The sequence below is a fragment of the Propithecus coquereli genome, unplaced genomic scaffold (genome assembly GCF_000956105.1).
Source record: "Propithecus coquereli isolate 6110/MARCELLA unplaced genomic scaffold, Pcoq_1.0 Scaffold9, whole genome shotgun sequence".
Taxonomy (NCBI): Eukaryota; Metazoa; Chordata; class Mammalia; order Primates; family Indriidae; genus Propithecus; species Propithecus coquereli.
In genome coordinates this window covers 1815878-1834776 of record NW_012155284.1, presented here as the reverse complement: position 1 = coordinate 1834776, position 18899 = coordinate 1815878, and the positions used below count along the sequence as shown (strand labels likewise).

The window sequence follows — 18899 nt, the reverse complement described above, 5'->3', positions numbered from 1 at the left end:
AATGTCCAGGGTGGGCTCAATTTAATGCAACGTACCAAACATTTGTTACATTCTTGCTGACTTCCAGACACTGAATGGAATCAGTCCTCTCTCTTAAGCAATCTACACAGTGGCGGTTAAAGATCCAGCCATAGTCAGAGCCCTTTTAGAGCTTATGTTTTCCAGAGAACTACTGAGATCTTGCAAATATATGGTGTAAAACTTTGCCTAGTAAACATTCCTAATGAATATTCCTAATAAACATTCCTAGTAAACACTAATTCCAGTTACCCAACATGACAGAATGGGATATTGAGGTCATTAAACTATTCTTATTGATAAAGCATTGTTGTGTACACCAATATGAGTTATCAATTTTGAATGACTTAAATGATAACTAAAATGCAGTAATCAATAAAAGATTAAATTTGTATTATATATTTCAGGTATCTACTATGTGTATACAGCACCATACTAGATAGCATGAGGGATCAAGAAGAAACAAAATCATAACAACAGTTATATTTATTAAGCATTTATTATTGACCAAGCACTGAGCTAAGCATTTATGCATGTCAGTTACATGAGGTTGATACTATTATTAGTTCCATTTTATACATGAGAAAATTTAGGCTTAGAATGATTAAATACATAGTTCCAAATAGTGATTTTGACTATAGAAGCAATAGGAACTTTCAAGAAAGAGTACAGAAGACCAACCAAGGAACTCTCCCAGGGAAGGAATTGGCTGAATATGGGTTTCAGGGCCTCAACAGACATGGTTTACACTATAAATTTCAATGGTCATCAAACTAAATAAAATAAAATAAAAATATGGAGAGACCAACATAGCATCCAATAAAAGTGGAAAACACTAAAGCTATTTCTGATTTTCCAGGGTAACTCAGAGAAGCTGAAAAATGGTGTTAGACTAGCTAAGTGATTGTAACCAGGAATGAAATGATGACTGATAAAAATAGTGTTAACCTTCATTCATTCATTCATTCTTCCAATGAATACTGGTTGAGCACCTGTGCTATGCCAGCCTCTCTGTCAGGTGCTGGAAATAGAAAACAGCATGACCCCTGCTCTCATGGAGTCTAGTGGAGGAGCCAGAGGTTAATTAAATGGATGCGAAATGAGTTAAATGCTCTGAAGAAAACACAGATTTTATGAGAGTCAGTAACTGAGAAACCAGACCTAGGTGGGATGTCTTGGAAGGGATGCTTCAGCTAAGATCTAAAAGATTAGCATGAGTAAATAAACAGGGGAGGGGAGAGGAGGGAGAGCATGCTGCACAGAAGGAACAGTGACCACAAAAGTCCTGATGAAGGCCTCTGTGGCTAAAATGCGGAGAAAAAGAGGGAGCATGGTCAAGATGAGGCAGGAGGGAAGGCTGAGGACAGACTATGCACAGGGCTTTGAAGCTCTTGGATGAAAGTTTTTGTAATAATTATTATTAAAGATGTTGCTCTATTGTCTTCTGATCTCCACTGTTTCTCATGAGGTCAGTGGTAATTCTAATCATTGTTGTCCTATATAGAGTATAGTGTTTTCCTCTGGCTGCTTTCAAGATTTTTTCTTCATCATGGTTTGATTATGATGTGCCTAGGTATATTCTTTGAATTAATCTTTCTTGGCATTATATGATCTTCTTGGATCTGTAATTGCATGTCTTTCACCATATTTGGGAAAATTTCAGCCATTATTTCTTCAAATATTGGTTTTTGCCTCATACTTTGTCTCTCCTTTGGGATTCTAGGTACATGTACGTAAAATCTTTGTCTTGTTTTATTTTTTCACAAATCTCTGATATTTTTTATTTTTAAAATTCATTTTTTTCTCTTCTCAATATTGTATAATTTCTACTAATCTGTTTTTGCATGTGATATCTCTCTTCTAAGCCATATCCATTCTGCTGTTAAGCCTATAAGGTGAAGTTTTTATTTCAGATACTGTATTTTTCAGTTCTGGAATTTCCATTTGTTTTTTTTTATAGTTTATATTTCTCTGCTGAAATTTACTATCTTTTCATTTCTTATTATCATATTTTTCATTACATCCTTGAACATAGTTATAATAGCTGCTTTAAAATCCTTGAAGCTGAATTTCAGCATCAGGATCATCTAGGGATTGTCCTCCATTGATTATCTTTTCTCTTAAGAATGGATCATGTTCCCTGTTTCTTTGTATGTCAAGTAATTTGGAATTGTATCCTAGCCACTATGAATGATCCATTGCAGAAACAATGTTCCTCTGAAAAGTATTGGGTTTTTTGTTTTTGTTTTTGAATTTGTTTTTTAAGCAGGCTGTTAACATGACTACATGCAAACTATAAAACTCTGTCTCCCTAGAGGTGGGCTCAGCTCTTTTCAGTTCTTTTGGCCTTAGCTAGGGAGTTTGGAGTCTGTCCTGTGTGTGTACATGACTCAAGGTTTGCCAGAGATCTGGGGAAAGATTATAGATAGATTTTAGGCCTCTGCCTCTCTGGCTCTTTCCTTTCTGAAATTTTCCTGTTCACATTACAGTAGCTGTGTTTTCCCCCAAAACCTGTCCTTTGACTTTTCAAACCAGCAAGCCTGTGGGTTTTCGGTCACAAATATAGCTGGGAGCAGATTGGACTTTTCTTTCAGGTTTAAGTTGTTAAAAAAAAAAAAAAAAAGTAGAAGAAGTCAGCCTGTACCATTCTCTTTTTTCAAGGGTTGATTCCAAATGTTCTAAGCCTACTTTTGTTCACTTTTCAGTTTCTTTAAGTTGCTTTTTAAAATGTTTTGTACAGAGTTTATAGTGGTTTTCTGCAGAAGATTTTTTTCTAATAGGAGATACCTGAATGTGTAATCATGAGCTCTTATAGCCCTTGATAAATAAGACAGTGGGAGAAAATGAACAAAACATGTGACATGATCAGATTAGCACCTTGAAAAAGTACTTTAGATGCAGTGTGGAGAGAAGCCCAGAGTAAATGGAGAAGACCAGTTTGGAAACCACTGCTGAAGTCCACATGAAAGATGGTGGCAGTTTGGAGGCATGGGTGGTGGCATTGGAGGCATAGCAAAGTGGTTGGATTTGAGAGATTCCTTTAGGAGGTAACCTTGATAGGACGTGGTCATGGATTGAGCATGTGGAGGGGGTAGCAAGGTAGAGAAAGGTGTTGGAATGACTCCTAGACTTTTTGGTTTGTTTAACTGGATGAGGCAGGTGCCATTCCTGAGAGAGTAAACCCTTGAAAAGATTCACAAATAAAGTAGAGAGGAAAATGGTCAGTGGAGGTGTTTCAAAATAAGAAATGGATGTGTGGAGTAGAGAATGACTCACATGGCTTCAAGTTTTCAGGCTCAAGCAACTGGATAAACAATGGGGCCACTGACAGAAATGAGGTTAAATGCCAAAATGATAGTGAGAATATTTAATCTTTATTTAAATATTGAGAAGACATTTTGGAATCTAGCAGTGCCTTATGGCCATAGCAATGCCTTTGGGCCATGACTGGGGTCATTATTTGTCATAGCGATGTGGCTACACAGAAGTGCTGGTCTACAAAAACTCTGATTGAGAAAATGCTAGAAAAACCAGTTTTTGTGTTACTCCACAGATCCAGTTACACCTTGGCTAAATAATGTCCCTTGCTGATGTGGTGACTCTTTTCACCACTGGGTGTTTACCACAGGCATTATCTATGTTTCCCAAACCAACTTTACCATAAAGATTTCTTTAATATTAGTAATATTAATATTATTAAGTCGTTATAACATTACTAGCAGTAATATAACTATTAAGGTACAGAGTAATTGATTGTCAATTGGATCTCTCTATGGTCTACCTGAGTTTCCAAAGATGTCAAATCGTAGAAATTTTTATGACAGCTGCAGGAGGGCAACTGTTTCCCCATCACATATCAGAGACACTCAGCAAGGTAACTTTAAAAATCACTTCCATAGTCTCATAATGCATTCAGTTGCCTTGGAAATAGGCATCATTATTATTAGCAACATCAGTGGTTTTTATACTTGTTTCTTTTTCCTATATGTGTATTAATTTTATATTCATGTTTCCATTATTATGTTATTATAACCAACATCAAATCCTGTTAAAAAACTAAGACAGAAACCAAATAGATCTATCAACAAAAAATAGACAAATGGATTGGCTTCAAATATATAACTGAATAATAATTACTATAATTATAATATTGCAGGTGGTTAAGACACAGGGAATTAGAAACTCTATTAACACTCGTTGAGAAGAGCAGGCTTCCGTAATAATCTAAGGCTAAGCTTTACATTTGCTATCTGTAAAACAGGGGTCCTGGGATACATGATCTTTAAAACCCCTTCCTGATCTAATATTTTATCATAATGTATTTTATTTTCAAATGTACACTTGCCAAGTCGATGAAGTGTCTTATGCAAAGTCTGGCTTCCTTTGGGAAATGAGATTCCAAATTCTGGACCCATCCATCCATCACCCACCCACCCACCTGTTCATGTAATCAGGAGCTTTTTATTCGGCACTTACTAGGCTCTGGAAAACTAGCTTTAGCTTACATGCTAATTGTACAGGCAGAAAATAAAGAAGTGAACAGATTAACATACAAAATACTAAATAATTACAGATTGTGCTAAGTGGTATGAAAGAAGTTGGAAAGAGCAATGCAAGAAAAGTGGTGAAAGTGTGCAAATATAAACTGGTGGTCAGGAAAGACTTCTCTGGGGAAATGGCATTTAAGCTGAGATGTCATGCATGCCAAGGGCCCTGGAAAGAGTGTCAAAGCAAAAAGAGGAGCAAGGTGCAAGGGTCCTGAGCAGAGGAGAGCTGGGCATGTTCTGGGACGTATCAGAAGGCTGGTACTGCTGGAGCACAGGAACCAGGAAGGGAGTGGGACCAAACACAGTGCAGGGGAGACAGGAACCATGCCTGTGGCCTGGTCCATGGCACAATGCTGCCTGAGCAGCACGATGTTATACTTGTTGTTAATGTGAATGTCCTCTGGTAGGGCACCCTACAGCTTACCACGTAACCACCGCTCCCTGATGTCCTAAGCTGGGCTTGGACTCATCTCACATTTTATGATTACCTGGCTAGCCCTTCAGAGAATATGAGTTTCCAACTCTAAGTAGCATCTATAAGGAATGGTAAAGGGTTTCGATTTTATTTAAAGTATGATAGGAAGCCACTTAGAGGTTCTAAGCTGGGGAGTGGTGTGATGTAATTTATGTATTTAAAGTTCACTGTGGCCTCCGTGCAAAGAACAGATCCCAGGGAGGCAGGATAGAGAAAGGGAAGCCAAAAGCAGTTTTGCAGAAGTGAGGGATGGCAGGTTTGTTGCTACCAGAGATTGTATCTATCACTGATCTGAAGATGGGAGAAGTAGGCAAGGGGCGTAGGGGACCCACTTCTCAAAAATACGGCCCTGCCTAGCCTTTCAGTTAGAAAATCATTTACGTCCTAACCTGCTGTTTTCCAAAGCAGAGTCGCCATCCCTAGATGTAAGTCCAAGTCAGGTGCTCAGTGGTGCGGGAGAGCTCCTGAGGTGAAAACTATTTTCGCATTAATGCTAAGATGTTGCCTTTGTCTGCTTGGGCTGCTGTAACTAAATACCATTGACTGGGTGGCTTAAACAACAGAAATGTATTTCTTACAGTTCTAGAGGCTGGGAAGTCCAAGACCAAAGTGCCTGTCAATTTAGGTCCTAGTGAGGGCTCTCTTCCTGGCCTGCAGATGGCTGCCTCCTTGCTGTGGCCTCATGGCCACATGGCAGAGAGGTCAAGCTCTCTGCTGTCTCTTCTTATAGGGATATTAATCCTATGGGGACTCCATCCTTATTACTTCATTTAACCTGAATTACTTCCTTACTCCAAATTTAGCCACGCTGGGGAGCTTCGACATATGAATTGCAGGAGGGCACAATTCAGCCCATAGCAAATCTTTTGTTTGCTGTTTTTACCATTTTTATTCTTCGTTTGCTCTCTCACAAGAGCCCAGTGGAGTTTTCCAGAGACTACATAGGGTGTGGTGGCAACAAAACGAATGCAGAAGCAGATGTGAGAAGTGAGCAACCTTTTACTAAACCAGACATTAAGGAGATTGGCAAACATGTAAACTGTTACCACTCCTCTAAGTACACTTTCGTTATTGTTGAAAATGCAGTTATTTTTAATAAAAATATGTTAACGCGTAATGGGTTTCTTCTTTCTAAATCAATCAAAAACTTTAACTTTCAAATATGATAAATATGGATATAAAGAACCTACATAAACAAAAGCTCTCTGGGGTCCTAGCTAATTTAATGGGATGAAGGGGACCTAAGACCAAAAAACTTAAGAACCATCGGTTTGGGTCACTCGCAGTGTCAGGCGAGCTATCTCCGTCGTCACTGTCCCTGGCCGCGCAGGGACACAACTCTGTGAACATCGTCCTACCCTTCCTTCTCTCTCCTGCAGCGATCCGGGCTCCCGCGTCCCCAAGTCCCAGCCCCGTCCCAGCCCAGCCCCAGCCAGCTCTCAGACACCTCTGCGCCCCGGACCCGACCCCCAGCCCCGGCCCGGGGCCCCGCCGCGCCCTACCCGCCAGGCAGGCGGTGATGTCGATCCACTTGAGCAGCTGCCCCGCGCTCAGCTCGCCGCGGGCGTTGGCGTGCGCCGGCTGCACCGCCTGGCTCATGCGCACCTCGCCGGGGGCCCGCGGCTCCATGGCCAGCGCGACAGTGCGAGAAGCCCCAGGCCCGCGGCACCCGGCCCTGCCCGGCCCGCCCACCTGGCCCGCCCGCTCCAAAGGTCGCCGCTGCCACCCGCCCTGGCCACGAACCCCCGTCCCTCTGGGCGCCAGGCGCTTTGAGAGGTGGGAGCTAAGTGCCCGCAGGGGCGCCCCAGGACTGTCCCGAGGAGGGTGGACAGCTGGGAAGAGCCCGGTAAAGAGGGGTCACAACACTTCTCTCTGAGGACCCTGGCGACAATTAAGTGAGATGTAGGGAAGCTCTTGGGACAGACCTGGCTAAGGGGATACAGGTGTTTGCTAAGCACATAAATACTCTTCCCATCCCTCTGAAGAACTTAGGCGAGGGAACTGGTAAGAGATTAAATGCTTTCCGGAGAATGTAAAGTGTTAGCTTTAGAAAGTGATTTTAGAGTATTTGACTTTTGCTTTGTTTGTTTGTTTCCTGGCTGTTGACTCAAGCCCTAGTTCAAAATCCATCTTCTGATTCATAGGACGTTAGAGTGGCGCCCAAGATCATTTTGTTAAGATCTGCCAAATAAACCAAAAAAAGATGATGAAGAAGAAAAGGCTGATGTGTGTAGATGCATCAGAGTCACCCAGTAAGAGAAGGTAACGTTTTGATTTTTATCTAGCGAATTTGATTGGAAACTGTCACCTTGTTACTAACAGTCCCCACAATTCCAAGAATATCTATTCTTTATGGGAAATAAAAACTAGGGCATTAAATGAGAGTTTTTGTACCCAGTCTTTAGCTTACAAAAGCTGTTGTTACACTTTCTAGAGCTGCAATCAGTGACTTTATAAAGCCGTCCTCATTAGGAAACAGTGACACCAGAAAACCTCCAGCACACAATAGATTCACAGACGTGCCACTGTTAGGGCAGGCTGCACCAGGGAGCACACTTATGGATGGAGAACTGGAAGTCTGGGGAGGTGACACAGCATGTCCAGCACGCAGCTGAGGTGATAGGAGCAGCTAAGGGACCAGGACCACTTGGCTGGACCACAGAGCTCCCGACTGCCCAGAATAGCTTACCAAGAAACCCAGCTGACCCTAACAAATGGGCAATGCCTTTGCACCCTTATACTTCTGGCCTGCTAAGCCCCAGCAAGGAGATATCAGAATGGAGATTCTGGTAATTTTGCTTCTCTTTTAAATATTTTTTATGAAAGAGGAGAAATAAGGAAACATTTGACTTTATATCTTTCAGGAGCACCTGTAGATAGCCCCTCTGTGGATAGGGCCATCTATAAATAAGAATTGGATGCAGTTAAGCAAGCATGAAGTTTGACTTTTATAAAAAACATAAAATTAACTTTTTTAAACAAACAAACTAAAATTTGCATATCCAAGATGGTCCCTTTGTAAAGCTACAAACTTATTTCAATGATAATGTTATTACTCACATCACATTGGCACTTTGTATGCCTAAAGAATTCTTAAGCCCTTCTTTTTAATATCTTCTGTATTGACAAATCATCATAATATAGAAATTGATAGAAAAGATTTTCAGCAAATATTCACTCCATCTACTGCTAACTCTGTGGGAAGCATTTATTGACCTTGGACTTGGCCATATGACTTGCTTTGGAATGGAATGTGGAGAGGTAGCAGTGTATCAGTTCCAAGTCTCACCCTTAGAGGCAACATGTGTTTCTGTTCTCAGGAACATCTGACCTCTGCCATGAGAAGATTATACACCGGAGTAGCTGCCTATCAGCTTCTGGGTACCAGACTGAATTCACATATTGCAGAGGCTTCTCAGCCAACATGCAGACTCACAGTGTGAAGCAGAACATTCAACAGACATGAAGATTCTTGAATGAGATGTAACTACTTATTGCTGTATGCCACTGTGATTTGGGGGATTATTTGTTACACAGCAATAACTGACAATTACACGAGTAGATTTTATTTATTAATATTTTAGGAAGTTTATTAAATTATTATAAATGAAATTTGCATTTAGGCTGGGTTGTATTATTTTGGGTAAAAAGTGGTGACTCAGGTAATAATATTGAATTATGTCTATGCTTGTATATTTGATTTCTTTTTAACTTTAGAAATTTCAAAAATGTTTGAGCATGGGCGTAAGGGCGTAGCTTTCCAAAATGATTATCTGCAAGGGGACAGCATGTGTTTGTATATATACATCTTGAGACAGTTGCTCAAAAAACAGACCAGTATACAAACTGTTGTGTTTTCTTATCTTTATTATCTTCTGTTTAGATGTCTTTTGACTATGGTTTCATATCTTTTGTTAGTTTCACATTGATTTTCATTTTAATAGCCTCTGCCTGAAACTACTATTCTTCTGTTTTTCTGAATGGTGTCTTTCTTCCTTTCACAATGAAAATGTCATCCGCATGTGTGAACATTTGCTATCTCCATTTCTCTCTGGTGTCAAGGATTTTTGCTATTATGTTTGAAAAAAAGGCCTCTATTTTTCGTTTGTGTTTAGAGATGTCTTTTGAAGATGAGCAGCATGTGGAGTCAGCCTGATTTTAAAAGGTCGTGCACCAGAGCAGGAAAGCTGGTTGGGAAGAGCGTGGAAATTTCCATAGTCACTAGAATAATGAGAAAATATTTAGAGTTTTAGAGCGGGAAGGGACACTGGGCAGACTAACCCCCTTATTCTGGAGATGAGGAAATGAAGTGCTCGCCCTGTGTCACATTGCAAGGTAGTGGCTGGACTTTGTGAAAACTGAGAACAAGGAGCATGGGATATGAGAAGGGAGAGAGAAAAAATGCGTCCCCCCCTTCTGACAAGAATTTGAAAGCAGGCAGTTTGGGAGGAAACTACAGAAAGCACTGGTATGGGTGCCAAAGTGTAGTCCCCAGACCAGCCGCATCGGCATCCTCATCGTCTGGGAGCTCATTAGAAATGCAGAGCCTCAGGCTCTGAGGTCGTGATTCACAGGCACGTCAAATTCTGTGAAGGACAGCCCCACGTGTCCCTCCCAGAGACACTGGCACCCGCACTGACTAAGGGCTGCTTCCGGAGCACAGCGTACGGGACTTGTGCTGACAGCAGGGCAGGGGCGAGCTGTGGGGTGGAGCTTCGGCTCAGAGGACAGGGGACGCTGCCAGCTTGCACTGGGACCTGGCCTGGTGAGCGCCTTGCTGAAAGGCAAGAGGCAGGCGGGAGCCTTTTCACTGTAGGAGACGAATCCTGGACAGAGGGTTTGCTAGTGATGAACTTGGTTAGCTATTAGACTCTATCTAGCTCCACCTTTGGTACAGGTTGTGAAAGGCGCCAGGTCAGTGTTTTCAGTTCAAATACAAACTTATAAGGCTGTGGTTCAAAGTTTAAATACAGAGCTCCTAAGCAAAAATTCCAGAATGGGTTTCCTTATGTTTTGGCTGCCAACTGCTTGACTGGAGGGTCTCCTGCTCTTCTCTGCCCCTGGACCCTACTCTAGGGATCACTCTGACCTTGGGGAATGTGGGTCTTCAGCTTGGACTGTCCTGTGTAGCGCTTGGAGCCTCAAGCCATCTTTTCTTCTGTTTGTCCCCGCACTTCCAGTGGCCCCCGCTCTCTGACAGGCATTAGGTGTACAACCTAGCAGTCATTGAATTTGTGTGGTGTGCAGTGTTTTATTTTGTTTAAATAAAAGCCACGTGTGTAGAGTCCCATTTTTTCACTTCCCCAGATTTTCTTGGCTCCACCTTCATCCCAGTGCCCCGACCACTGCTCAGTAGAGCCTGCTGGCGGCCACCCTCGCTGCCTGTCTGCATGCTGCAGTACATTGATTGTTTTCAAATACTGAACCCCCTTGGTCATGCTTCAGCATTCTTTTTAGAATTTTTTTTTTTTTTTTCGAGACAGAGTCTCACTCTGGTTGCCTGGGCTGGAGTGCTGTGGCGTCATCCTAGCTCACAGCAACCTCAAACTCTGGGCTCAAGCGATCCTGCTGCCTCAGCCTCCCGAGTAGCTGGGACTACAGGCATGCGCCACCATGCCCAGCTAATTTTTTCTGTATATTTTTAGTTGTCTAGTTAATTTCTTTCTATTTTTTTCAGTAGAGACTGGGTTTCGCTCATGCTCGGGCTGATCTCAAACTCCTGAGCTCAAAGGATCCACCCTCCTCGGCTTCCCAGATTGCTAGGATTACAGGCGTGAGCCACTACGCCTGGCCCAGCATTCTTTTTATACATTGCTGATTTCTATTTGCTAATAGTTTGTTAAGGATTTTTATGTCTACATTTTTGACAGATATTGGCCGGAAGTTTTCTCTCTTTTTTTTTTCTTTCTGTTTTAAAAACTACCTTTGGTTTTGGTGTCAGGGTTCATAAAATGGATTGGGAAACATTCCCCTGTATGCTCTGGAAAAGATTGTGTAGATTTGGTGTTCTTTAGACAGTTGAAAGAATTCTCCAGTGAAACTATCTGAGCCCTGGAGATTTCTTTCCTGGAAGTTTTAAAATTATGAATTCAATTTTTAAAATAGTTATAGGGCTACAATTATCTATTTCATCTGGGGTGGGTTGTGGTAGTTCCTGTTTTTAGAGGAATTGGTCTATTTCATCTCAGAGAAGGTGATTTGCCAGAGGCAGAGATTGAGCTAAAGTCTGAGCTGGTGCTTTTTCTTCCTTTTGGCAGAGCCCTTACCTCTCCACCTGGCCCCTAAAGCTGTTGCTTCCTGCCCTCTGGTTTTCCCTAGATCTCTCCGTCTGCTGCCAACAGTCTTTTCCTGCTTTCTAAGCCGGCTCTCAACCACTTCCCTCTAAGGCGGTGGTTCTCAAATTTCTCCAGCCCTATTCAGACCTTCTGAGTCAGAAATCCTGGGGGGTGGAGACAATAACTTGTGTTTTAACAAATCTTCCATGTGCTTCTGTTGCACACTAATGTTTAAGAACTACTGCTTTAAGGTGTCTTTCATCAAGACGATAAAGCTTATTATGCAACCTTTCCCAAGAATGTCTTCAATGGAACGGGGCCTTTTAAGATCAGAAAGGGAACTAGTGATATGGGGGAAAGAGCCACAGCCTTGGGTCTGAAGAGAAGTGTTTGTGTCTGAGTTGGACGCTCCCTGCTGGTGTTGAACTTGGGTATCCTAGTCCTCAATTGATGGGGTTGAGCAAATGGGGATGCTTTCCCTACTTCGTAGGGTTGTTTTTAGATCACAGACATTAGTATCAAATGTGATCGTGAAACACTGTTCATTGAGGGTCCTTTCATTCTCACAACGTTTCAAGTAGTATTCTCTTTAAAGGGCTGGGAAATCAAGCCCAGATAATTAATAAGCACTTATAAATGCCACACAGCCCTATGAAGTACACAAACTATTAATATTACAATTCCCATTTTTTAGATGAGAAAACTGAAGGAACTTGCCCAAAACCACACAACTAGGAAGTAGTAGGGTCAGGATTCAAACCTAGAAATTCTGGCTCTTGTCTCAGCGAGGCTGAGAAGTTGGTGAATGTGGTCTAGAGGACCCAAACAGGAAATGAGAGAGATGGGAGTGGCACTCAGTGCTAAGTCCAAAGGCCACGCTGCTGCTTATAATCCAACTTGCCTCCATCGATTCCTTCCATCAGTGCAGATATATTGGGTGCCTACTTTGTCCCAGGGACTGTTCTGGGCATTGGGTAAATGCTAGTGAGTAAAATAGATGTGATCCTTGCCTTTATAGAATTCATAGTTTAAAGATAACATATGTGAAAGTGCTGTAAGAATAATGTAAATTACTCTAGTAAGGATGAAATGGAATGATAAACATGGTGAAACTGGCTGAGGGCAGTGTGTAGCTCCTCCAATTATATCCCGCTGCTGACCATCGACTAAACTTAAGGTAGTCCTGATTTGTGTGTGTTTTTTATGCAATCACAAACTTACGGAAAATCTGCTAGTACTATACAGAGACTGTATTTTTCTCTGAACCATTTGAAAGTAAGTTGCCAATCTGATGATCTGTTACCCCCAAATACCTTAGTGTGAATTTACTATAAACAGGACTTTTCTCCTACCGAACCATCATACACTACCCAAATGAGGAAGTTAACATTAACACGTTATTACCACCAAATCCTCAGACCTTGCTGTGGTTTTAATGTTTGTGTCCCTCCAAAAAGCGTATATCGGAACCTAAGATCTGATGTGATAATATTACGAGGTGGGGTTCTTTGGGAAGTGGTTAAGTCATGAAGGCTCTGCCCTCCTGCGTGGATTAGTGAGCGCCCTTTTAACAGGGCTGGAAGGAATTAGCTCAGTCCTCTTTGCCTTTCCATCCTGGGGGCCAACTGAGGACACAAGGTTCTGGAGCCACCAGAAGCTGGCAGAGGCAGGGAGTGATCCTCCCCTAGAGCTTTAGGAGGGATCACTGCTTTGCCAACACCTTGAGTTCAGACATCTGGCCTTCAGAACTGTGAGAGAATCAATGTGCTCTGTTTTAAGCCACCCAGTTTGTGGTCGTGTGTTAGAAGCCCTAGGAAACTAATACGCTATCTATGTGTAAAACCATGAGTTCAGATTGATAGGTCGAATTCCAATCCCACCTGCAAGGTGCATTCCAGTTTTCACCCTCCCCATATTTTTAACTCCGTCGTCTGGCAGTGAGAAACCTGGCTTCCATTATGCTGCTAGATTGGCTATTTGATCAGCGCTGCCACCCCCGCCCCCCGCTTGGCACCGATGTCCCAGCTCCTCTGCCACCCTTGCCCCTGAGGGCCACTCCTTGCCGCACTCGCTCAGGCGCCGCGCCCTGCTCTGTTCACACACGCTCCTTCCTCCACTCACCTCAAGGCTTTACCTGGGCGCTTGGGAGGAGAAGGGGAATGGGAAGAGGAATAGGAAGGGCAGCCCTGCTTCCATGCCCCACCCCTGATCCCTCTCCGTCCTGCGCCCAGCACCCTGGCCTGGGGCAACGCCCGCTGCCCCTGGGAGGTTGGGCGCTGGGGCCTGCGCCCCTGCGGGAGGCCAAGCCTGCGTGTGCGCAAAGCCTGTGTGCAGGGCTCAGGCCTCAATGAGAGAGAGTGGGGAGCCTGTGCCACCCCTCTGCCCCCGGAGCAGCGGTGCGATGCACCCCGCTTGCCCAAGTACATCTTTTTAGACATGTGGTGTCATTGGCCAGTTCTTGGTTCCAGGGAGAATCTAGATACTTCACTTCATTTAAGAAGAGGCACCGCACCTAAACAGGCCTTTCCCGATGGCAAAATGGGGTATGTGTAGCCCCTGTCAGATAGGACTCACTCGCTCACTGTGCCCCGAAGAAGCCTTCAGATTGAATTTCAAGGATGAAGCAAGATTAGTCTGGACAGGTATATAGATCCCCGAAGAAAGTGCAATAAGTCCTCATAAAATAGCCTGAAAATATTCCTTATGGCAGTTTGACACTTTGTTAAGAGCTCTTCTTATTTGTACTTCACAACATCCTCCCTTAAATTTTAGAACTGTTTAATACAAGCACGTCCTTTCTCTGTAGAAATTCATTCACCTATTCATTCACTCATTCAACACAGATTTTTCTAAATGTCTAATATTGACCAGACACTGGGCTAAGCATACGGACCCTGTTCTCAGGGAGCCCTCAGTCCAGTGGAAAACACAGATTAGGAAACCATCAGTGTAATGTTTTATTGATAAGGGCATATCAAAAGGTAAGGAACACAGTGCCATGGGGACATGGAGCGGTGAGGCTCTCCTTGGCACGGGTGTCCCCAGAAAGGCTTCATTGCTGTGTCAAACAGCAGCACCTGAGCAACTAAGCAAAGGGGAATGCTCGTCGGGGTCCCCGAATGGACTCAATATGGAGAAGCAGGCTTGGCAGCAGGCGGGAGCAAAGGTTATGCTGCAGGGCTGGGGAGCAGAGCAAATGTTGCTTGTTAGCACGATTCCAGGTGGCCTTGCCCCTGTTCCTTCCATCCGGTGCAACTTTGTCAAGATGCAAAGTTCCAGGAGAGAGCTTCTGCCTAACTGATCTTAAGTCATATGTCTGCTTATGGCCCTAGGGCTGGGGAAGAGAAGGGCACAGGGAGAGGTGAAATCTGTCTCTTTCAGTTTCAGTAGAGATGAGACAGGTGCCTGGAATAATTGACTTCTTACTAAGATTAAGCGCAGTGGGGGAGAAATTATTCTCCAAAAGGAAATTGAGCTCTAATTGGAAATGGAGAATGGAAGCTGGAAAGAAAGTTTTAAATTACCAGTGACTCTTACAAGGACACTCGGGCATGGGGAAGAATATGGGTAAAAGCAAGTCCTTGGTAATATTGTTGAACTGCTGGATCAAACCTTACCCGAAACCTACAGACCTTGGAACTTTCCGGTTGTATGAACTGGAACTTTGCTGTCCATTTTATGCTCTAAGCCCACTTGAGTTTGGCTATGTCATGTGTAACCAAAATATTTCTAACTGATATACCCCTAGAATGCTTTTATAAAATTGTAGGTAGTCCTTTGTTTTCTTTTTGTTTCCTATGATTTTCATTTATTTTTCAGTCTCTGAGGGACATTTGTGCTGTTTATTCAAAGCGCATAGCAGATGACTGGTCCAGCTCATAATATCACACTTTTAAATCATCTCTCTGGTATACTTTTATAATGATGTTTGCACCCTTTAAAGTATCCTAATAAAACAAAGACAACATTACATGGGAAACTTTTTTTTTCTTATAGTTTTGAAATCAGTTCTTCAGCCATGCAGTTGATTGTGCTAAAGATGCAGAAACCTACAGACTCATCAGTGTGTCCTAAGAGCAGGTAGATTGGTCAGACACCACCAAGCCTCACCTTTGAAGTCCTTCCTGGGTGCTGCGGGGACCACAGTGTAGCATCAAACAGGGGTAGGTTAGTTGCTATCCTTATGGGAGACTAAACAGGGTAACCAAACTTTTGATAATGTCACATTATTGTAAGGGCCTTTAGAATGCTTAATTCCCAAGAGATCCTGCGTGGGGTTGGCCATTATAATTATTACAATTTTTAAATGGAAACGCTAAGATCTAGAAATTCATCCCCAGTTACTCACTTAATTAGTAATCAGATCTGAATTCCTGAGTAACTCTCTTTGAATCATATGGCCAAAGTACTAACATTTGTCATTTGCAATAGTATTTAGATAAAATCATATTCATTTTTTGTAATATTCTAATAATCATCATAAAGCATTTGAAAAGAAAATAAATATTTTCTATAATGTGGCTATTGACATCTCAGATTTTTCATTTGGGATTTTTTTTTCTCTCAGTTTTATAATATGCAGAGAAAATAGAAGAGGAGAAAATGTGAGAAAGTAACCTAATGCCAACTCATAGCAATTTATCAGAATCATTGCCCATCATTTAGCTTGGTAAGTAGCATGCTCCACTATGACTGTGTTTGATAAAATTTTAATGTCTTGAGAATCATTTTCTACTGTGTATTTCCCTTAACACATTTTAACAATATTCATATTTAATTAAAAAGAACTTTACAAATTACTTTAGATAGTAATTTGAAGGTTAGAAAAATGTTGGTTTACATATTAGAAGTAATAAAGACAAACATTTTAATACAATTTTGAAAAATGATGTTTTCTTCTTGTTAGAATTATGACTCTCCCGTACATCCTCTTCGAGATAGGATCGCATAAAGCCTCAGATATCAAAGGGACGTAAAAATGGACTGCCATTTCATTTTTATTTTGTCCCTATTCTCATCAGTTAAACTAGGTCAGAAGAAGTTTGGAGACAAATGACAACCATAAATTATTCTTTCAAAAATCCTACTGTGAACGAGAATAGGAATTTAAAGGGGTCCTGAAGATTGTCTGGGCACATATTCAGGGTTCACCCTTCGGTAAGCTGTGCTCTGGAAGCTAAGGAAACAGCAGTGACCACAGTCGGCTCTCCCACTCTCAGAGGACTTATATGCCCACAGCGGAGGCAGCAGTTGATCAAAAGAAATATGTAAGGTGTGTGTGTGAGTGTGTGTGTGAGTGTGTGTGTGAGATACAGGTGGGTGATGCTTTGAAGAAAAATCCAGCAAGAGGAGGGACCAGTGGGTAGGCATTGTTACAATTTACATAGAATAATCAGGAGAGGTCTCACTGACAACATGACAACTGAGCAAAGGGTTTAAATAAAGGAAGTGAGAGAGCGAGGCCTGAGGCCTGCTTGGGGAAAAGTTTAGAGGTCCTTTGGACTGTCACTGATGTTCCTGTCCTTCTCCTTGTGGCCACGTGGTAGGATTGCTTTTCCTATCCCTTGAATACGAATCATTTTGACCAATGAAATGTAAGCAGAGGTGTGTGAAGGGCTGTATGAGCCAGGCGTGATGGCCACATTCCTTCCTCTTCAGCCGGGTAGGAGAGGCCCATCAGGTTGCACCTTGACCGGAATGACGTGGACCAGAGCTGGCAGCCCACCCGTGAACTTTGTTGCTTTAACCCTGAGGTTTGGGGTTGTTTGCTGGTGCCACACAGCCTAGGTTATTCTGACTGACACAACAGTGTTCCAGAAGGGGGAACAGCTAGTGCAAAGGCCTTCAGGTAGACGTGTGCATCAGTTTTTTGGGGAAGGCCCGGGTTGCTTGGGGGTTGTTGGGTTCTTGGGCCCGGTTCGGAAGGGCATTGAGGGGGAGAGAGGTTGTATGGGGACTCAAAGGCCATTGTAAGGACTTTGGTTTTCTATTCTGAGTGAAATAGGAATCTTTGGAGATTTTTGAGCAGAGGAATGATATGATTTGCATTTCAAAAGGCTCACTCCAGCTGCTCTGTTGACAGCAGCCTGTTGGGGCAAAGGTGGAAGAAGGGCAGTTAGGAGATGGTAACGGATCATTATATCTGTCTCTATCCTGTGTTCCTCATAGAGAAAACAGAAGGGGCTGGGAATGGATTCACTCACCAGGACTTCCAGTGACCCACTTGGAGAATGTGTGATTCAGGTTCTGCAACTCTGGGCTTTGGGGGTCCAGAGCTCCTGGTTCCCAAAGGGAGAAATGTCCACTAGGGGCCCAGCAAGAATCCCCATCGCTTGGGGTTCCTTGTGCTAAGAGACCAGCAGGAGAAAAGATGTCATCATCCTGGCAGGGGAACTGACCTTAATCTCTAGGAGGAAGTAAGACTTCTGGGGAAAGGGAAACATACATTTGGTATGAAGTGATTCCTGGGGCGTCTCTTGGTTCTTCCTTGTCCAATTTTGGTGATAAATAGACAAGTGCAGCGGCCATGGCCCGTGAAGGGCATGGTGACCCTGCTCAGATCCTGCAGGTGTGAGGGTCTGGTTCACCACACCAAGTAAACCACCTGCATTAGTAGAGGCGCTAGCCAATGGTAATGTAGAATGGGTAGTTGAGGACAGTGATTATTAGTGTCAGTCACAGTCCTGCAGCAGCAGCAGGGCCTATAGTTTGTCCCACTAAACTTCCTCTTGCAAGGTTCTCTAGGAGAAAAGACTAACCAGAATCTTGGAGCAGCTATTCTGACATGGTATCACTTACCGAGCAGTGCCAGGCGCGGGCTTCGGTGGAGTTTGTGGTGTGCCACCCACAGACCCTCCTTAGCACTCAAGCATTCATTCCCCAGCTGCCAAGAGTGCTCACCCTTGTGTTACAGTTGGTGCCACCCCATAAATTGCCCTTAGTAGAGGGCAACTTCCAGGCTTTGGTTTTTGTCCTCTCCTTGGGGACATTTGTATCCATTGACTGGTTAATTTGGTGAGTATAAAGCCTGGCCCCTCACCTTAATCTGGGGCATCTCTGAAGCACATTCCAGGTTCAGATGCTTGTGGGATTTGCTGAAGTCTCCGTCGCAGCTGTATCATGGTACAATTTCTCCTTCTGTCCGGGCCTGCGTCCTCCCCTTCTGTGGGGGACAGACCTTTGAAGATGGCCATACCCGACTCCCCAGAATCTGTGAATATGTCACCTCACCTGGGCAAAGAAACTTTGCAGATGTGATTAAGATAAAGATCTTGAGCTGGAGAGATTAGCCTGGTGCCCCAGATGTAATCAGTAGGGCCCTTATAAGAGGGAAGCAGGAAGTCAGAGAGGAGAGAGGAGGCTGGGCTGCTGGTTTTGAAGACAGAGGAAGAGGCCAGGAGCCAAGGAACGTAGGTGCCCCTAGAAGATGAAAAAGGCAAGAAGACAGATTCTTCCCAAGAGCGCCCAGAAGGAATGAAGCCCTACCTGCTCATTTTTTACTTCTGATGTCTAAAACTGTAAGATGATAAATTGTGCTGTGTTAAGCTACTAAATTTGTGGTAATTTGTTGCAGCAAGATAGGAA

At 43.2% G+C, this 18899-nt stretch overlaps 1 protein-coding gene across 1 annotated transcript in view; it reads right to left on the bottom strand.

The window, feature by feature from the left end:
* Positions 1-6734, bottom strand: part of ACOT12 (acyl-CoA thioesterase 12) — a 65756-nt gene extending 59022 nt beyond the window's left edge. Inside the window, exon 1 of the mRNA XM_012664475.1 lies at positions 6543-6734. Coding sequence (XP_012519929.1) covers positions 6543-6669 — 127 coding nt within the window. The 5' untranslated portion in view covers positions 6670-6734. The remainder of the gene's footprint in view (positions 1-6542) is intronic.
* Positions 6735-18899: the final 12165 nt, after the last annotated feature.